The 5,798-nt window shown below is 43.3% G+C and overlaps 1 protein-coding gene across 1 annotated transcript; it reads left to right on the top strand.

The window, feature by feature from the left end:
- Positions 1 to 1,058: 1,058 nt before the first annotated feature.
- Positions 1,059 to 2,182, top strand: OR2C1 (olfactory receptor family 2 subfamily C member 1; the record flags this gene model as incomplete). Its single annotated transcript, XM_082669935.1, is given in 5 exon segments — positions 1,059 to 1,530; positions 1,533 to 1,558; positions 1,562 to 1,825; positions 1,828 to 2,015; positions 2,017 to 2,182. Coding segments are annotated over 5 exon segments (1,008 nt in total). The 3' UTR covers positions 2,075 to 2,182.
- Between the last annotated feature and the right edge of the window lie 3,616 nt (positions 2,183 to 5,798).

Genomic DNA, 5,798 nt, shown 5'->3' with positions numbered 1-5,798 from the left:
CACCAGGGAAGCCCAGATCCTTTTATTTATTAGCCAAAGAAGGGGGATGGGCTTTGGTTTGTGATCTTCAGTAAAGCCTAGGTCTTGCCCCATGAAGGGAGATGGTAATTGGCCCATTATTAACAAGAGGTAATTTTTGTTTATGAGATGTTAAGAATTACTCCATGGTTTAGAGGTGGGCATAGTGGTCATATACCTCAAACTTTCGGGGATCCCCTCTGAAATCTTCTATTTTCCTTTTCTAATTATGGGTATCCTGTAACTGATTTAACTCCTTTTGGGGTAGACCCTGTTTCTATCTTTAGCCTGTTCCACCTACATGTACTTGAGCTTACATGAAGTTTTGTTCTGTTCTACATTTACCTCTTTTTAACTCACGTGTTTGTATCTTCTGTATTTGGTGAATATGTCTATATTCATGCTTCCCATTCTTTTCATGATTGTATAGACTCATCACCTTCTCCCTCAAACTTCATCTTTCAGGACCAGGAGTTTTCACTTGGGAGGGGAGGGATATAGAAGAGAAGGGAAGAAATTTATCAGAAACATTTGGGGAATTCTTCCAAATACAGCAGGTCTGCTCACCCCTCCCCTGAGTATACCAAAATCTTGGCTGGGGAAATTAGTATTTTTTGAGAATTTCCACATTTAGTTCCAATGGTCAACTCCCTCTACCCTTTTGAACTGAAGGAGTTCACACTCCTTCATCATGGACAAAGATGATGGATGGACAGGGTGCAAAGATGAATTTCTTGGGTCATCACTGTGTTGAACTGAAGACACTGATCTTTTTGTTCTTCGTGAAGCACTTCCTTCATTTTGTGATAGCTCATGTTGATATTCAGATGGAATAAAGTTTCCATTCATTGTGGGACTGACAGTGTTTGGGGATTGCAATGAAACCTTGCAATCATAAAATTTAAATTGGTACTTAACTACAAAGGTCGGTGACATCAGACCTGCACTGATGCAGATCCACCTAATCCAGTAGCTTCTTCACTTGCTTTACTCCTGGTTGTCCCTGGACAGATTCCTCAAGTGACTGAAGGCAACCAGAGATGGAAAGGGCCAACAGCAGCTCCTTGGAGAGCTTTATTCTGATGGGTGTATCTGACCATCCCCAGCTGGAGATAATCTTTTTTGTAGTCATCCTCTTCTCCTACTTGCTGACCCTTGTTGGGAACTCAACCATGATCCTGCTTTCCAGCCTGGATGCCCGGCTCCACACACCCATGTACTTCTTCCTCAGCAACTTCTCCTCCCTGGATCTTGCTTTTACTACTAGCTCAGTCCCCCAAGTGCTGATCATCTTGTGGGGATCAGACAAGACCATCAGCTATGGTGGCTGTGTGACCCAACTCAATGTTTTCCTCTGGCTAGGGGCTACTGAGTGCATCCTGCTGTTGGTGATGGCATTTGACTACTATGTCATGGTGTGCTGGCCCCTGCACTACACCACCATCATGAACCCCTGGCTCTGCTGGCTGCTGGCTGCCATTGCCTGTTTGGGTGGCTTGGGCAACTCTGTGGTCCAACCTTCACTCTGCAGCTCCCTTTGTGAGGGCACCAGAGGGTGGACAGCTTCCTGTGTGAGGTGCCCGCCATGATCAAACTAGCCTGTGGAGACACAAGTCTCAATGGTGTCTGCACCTTCTTCACCACTGTCCCATTAAGCATCATCCTGATCTCCTACTGCTACATAGCTCAGGCAGTGCTGAAGATCCACTCGGCCAAGGGACAGAGAAAGACCTTTAACATGTGCCTCTCTTATCTGGTGGTGGTACTCCTCTTTTATGGCTCTTTTATGGTGGTACTCTTCTTTTATGGCTCTTTTATGGCTCAGCTATCTATGGGTATCTGCTTCCAGCTAAGACCAGCAACCAGGACAAATTCATTTCCCTCTTCTACTCTGTGGTCACACCCATGGTGAACCCTCTCATTTACACTCTGAGGAACAAGGAGGTGAAGGGGGCGCTGAGGAGGCTGCTGGGGAAGTCAGCTGAAGGAAGGGAAAACTATCATTTACCACCTCTTCATCTCTACAAGCTTTTTCTCATTCTCTCTGGCCAGGTGAACGTGAGGAGTACTGACCGCAGTACAAGCATGTTCTTGACAGCACTAAGCTGTTGGTACATGGTTAATGTTATTTCTTTTTTTTTTTTTTTTGAGGTTAAAGGGATTTTTTTTTAACATCTTTATTGGGGTATAATTGCTTTACAATGGTGTGTTAGTTTCTGCTTTATAACAAAGGAAATCAGTTATACATGTACATATGTTCCCATATCTCTTCCCTCTTGCGTCTCCCTCCCTCCCACCCTCCCTATCCCACCCCTCCAAGTGGTCACAAAGCACCGAGCTGATCTCCCTGTGCTATGCGGCTGCTTCCCACTAGCTATCTACCTTACGTTTGGTAGTGTATATATGTCCATGCCTCTCTCTCGCTTTGTCACAGCTCACCCTTCCCCCTCCCCATATCCTCAAGTCCGTTCTCTATCTTTATTTATTTATTTGCGGTACGCGGACCTCTCACCGCTGCGGCCTCTCCCGTTGCGGAGCACAGGCTCCGGACGCGCAGGCTCAGTGGCCATGGTCCACTGGTCCACTGGCCCAGCTGCTCCGCAGCACATGGGACCCTCCCGGACCGGGGCACGAACCCGTGCCCCCTGCATCGGCAGGCGGACTCTCAACCACTGCGCCACCAGGGAAGCCCATTAATGTTATTTCTAATGTTCTACACTTCTTTACCAAATATCCTACTGTGGACCACAGATAACAGGGCAGATGTGTCATCAGTGACTCAGAGGTTGTTGACTTAGTACAGACTTAGTTCACTGTCACTGCTGTCCACATTTTATTACGTGTAATAAATATTACATATGTATTATTGTATTTCTAGAGAATTCTGTACTTTTCTAAAGAAAGCACCTCCACTTGGCAGTATCTTATATAATTCCATAAAATCAAGCCAGGTTTTATTAGCCCCAGTTGAAAACCCAAGAATTCATCTTTGCACCCTATCCATCCATCATCTTTGTCCATCTCTCTTTGTCTTTTCTTAATGTTTCAGTCTATCTACCCACACTTCCCAGTCATATGCCCCTCTGTCATCTTGTTTAACCTCTATTTTATGTCTACATTCCATTTTCCCTTTTGCCTTATCCAATGTTGAATGAGAAATGGTAGGAAGGAGATTGGTTCAAGACGATGGAGTAGAAGGACGTGCTCTCACTCCCTCTTGCGAGAGCACTGGAATCACAACTAATTGCTGAACAATCATCAACAGGAAGACACTGGAACTCACCAAAAAAGATACCCCACATCCAAAGAGAAAGGAGAAGCCACAATGAGACAGAAGGAGGGGCACAATCACAATAAAATCAAATCCCATAACTGCTGGGGGGTTGACTCACAAACTGGAGAACACTTATACCACAGAAGTCCACCCACTGGAGTGAAGGTTCTGAGCCCCACGTCAGGCTTCTAACCTGGGGGTCTGGCAACAGGAGAAGGAATTCCCAGAGGATCAGACTTTGAAGGCGAGATTTGACTGTAGGATTTTGACAGGACTGGGAGAAACAGAGACTCCACTCTTGGAGGGCACACACAAAGTAGTGTGCATATCGGGTCCCAGGGGAAGGAGCAGTGACCCCCATAGGAGACTGAACTAGACCTATTTGCTAGTGTTGGAGGGTCTCCTGCAGAGGCAGAGGGTGGCTGTGTCTCACCATGTGGACAAGGACACTGGCAGCAGAAGTTCTGGGAAGTACTCCTTGGTGTGAGCCCTCCCAGAGTCCGACATTAGCCCCACCAAAGAGCCCAGGTAGGCTCCAGGGTTGGGTCACCTCAGGCCAAACAACCAACAGCGAGGGAACCCAGCCCCACCCATCAGCAGACAAGTGGATTAAAGTTTTACTGATTTCTGCCACCAGAGCAACAGCCAGTTCTACCCACCACCAGTCGCTCCCATCAGGAAAGTTGCACAAGACTCTTAGATAACCTAATCCACCAGAGGGCAGACAGCAGAAGCAAGAAGAACTACAATCCTACAGCCTATGGAACAAAAACCACATTCAGAAAGATAGACAAGATGAAAAGGCAGAGGGTTATGTACCAGATGAAGGAACAAGATAAAACCCCAGAAAAACAACTAAATGAAGTGGAGATAGGTAACCTTCCAGAAAAAGAATTCAGAATAATGATAGTGAAGATGATCCAGGACCTCCAAAAAGAATGGAGGCAAAGATCAAGAAGATGTTAGAAATGTTTAAAAAAGACCTAGAAGAATTAAAGAACAAACAAACATAGATAAACAATACAATAACTGAAATGAAAACTACACTAGAAGGAATCAATAGCAGAATAACTGAGGTAGAAGAACAGATAAGTGACCTGGAAGACAGAAAGGAGGAATTCACCTCTGCGGAACAGAATAAAGAAAAAAGAAATAAAGACAGCCTAAGAGACCTCTGGGACAACATTAAACGCAACAACACTCGCATTATAGGGGTCTCAAAATGAGAAGAGAGAGAGAAAGAACCTGAGAAAATATTTGAAGAGATTATAGTCGAAAACTTCCCTAACATGGGAAAGGAAATAGCCACCCAAGTCCAGGAAGCGCAAAGAGTCCCATAAAGGATAAACCCAAGGAAACACACTGAGACATAGTAATCAAATTGGCAAAAATTAAAGACACAGAAAAATTATTGAAAGCAGCAAGGGAAAAATGACAAATAATATACAAGGGAACTCCCATAAGGTTAAGAGCTGATTTCTCAGCAGAAACTCTACAAGCCAGAAAGGAGTGGCATGACATATTTAAAATGATGAAAGGGAAGAACCTACAACCAAGATTACTCTACCCAGCAAGGATCTCATTCAGATTCGATGGAGAAATCAAAAGCTTTACAGACAACCAAAAGCTAAGAGAATTCAGCACCACCAAACCAGCTCTACAACAAATGCTAAAGGAACTTCTCTAAGTGGGAAACACAAGAGAAGAAAAGGGCCTACAAAAACAAACCCAAAACAATTAAGAAAGTTGTAATAGGAACATACATATTGATAATTACCTTAAACGTGAATGGATTAAATCCTCCAACCAAAAGACACAGGCTTGCTGAATGGATACAAAAACAAGACCCATATATATGCTGTCTACAAGAGACCCACTTCAGACCTAGGGACACATACAGACTGAAAGTGAGGGGATGGAAAAAGATATTCCATGCAAATGGAAATCAAAAGAAAGCTGGAGTAGCAATACTCATATCAGATAAAATAGACTTTAAAATAAAGAATGTTACAAGAGACAAGGAAGGACACTACATAATGATCAAGATATCAATCCAAGAAGAAGATAAAACAATTATAAATATATATGCACCCAACATAGGAGCACCTCAATACATAAGGCAACTGCTAACAGCTATAAAAGAAGAAATCGACAGTAACACAATAAGAGTGGGGGACTTTAACACCTCACTTACACCAATGGACAGATCATCCAAACAGAAGATTAATAAGGAAACCCAAGCTTTAAATGACACAATAGACCACATAGATTTAATTGATATCTATAGGACATTCCATCCAAAAACAGCAGATTACACTTTCTTTTCAAATGCGCACAGAACATTCTCCAAGATAGATCACATCTTGGGTCACAAATCAAGCCTCAGTAAATTTAAGAAAATTGAAATCATATTAAGTATCTTTTCTGACCATAATGCTATGAGATTAGAAATCAATTACAGGGAAAAAAAGTAAAAAACACAAACACATGGAGGCTAAACAATATT

Source organism: Grampus griseus (assembly GCF_964374135.1).
Source record: "Grampus griseus genome assembly, chromosome: 14".
In the NCBI taxonomy this organism is placed as follows: Eukaryota; Metazoa; Chordata; class Mammalia; order Artiodactyla; family Delphinidae; genus Grampus; species Grampus griseus.
The sequence above is the reverse complement of the archived record's forward strand: the minus strand, read 5'-3'. Positions and strand labels throughout refer to the sequence as shown.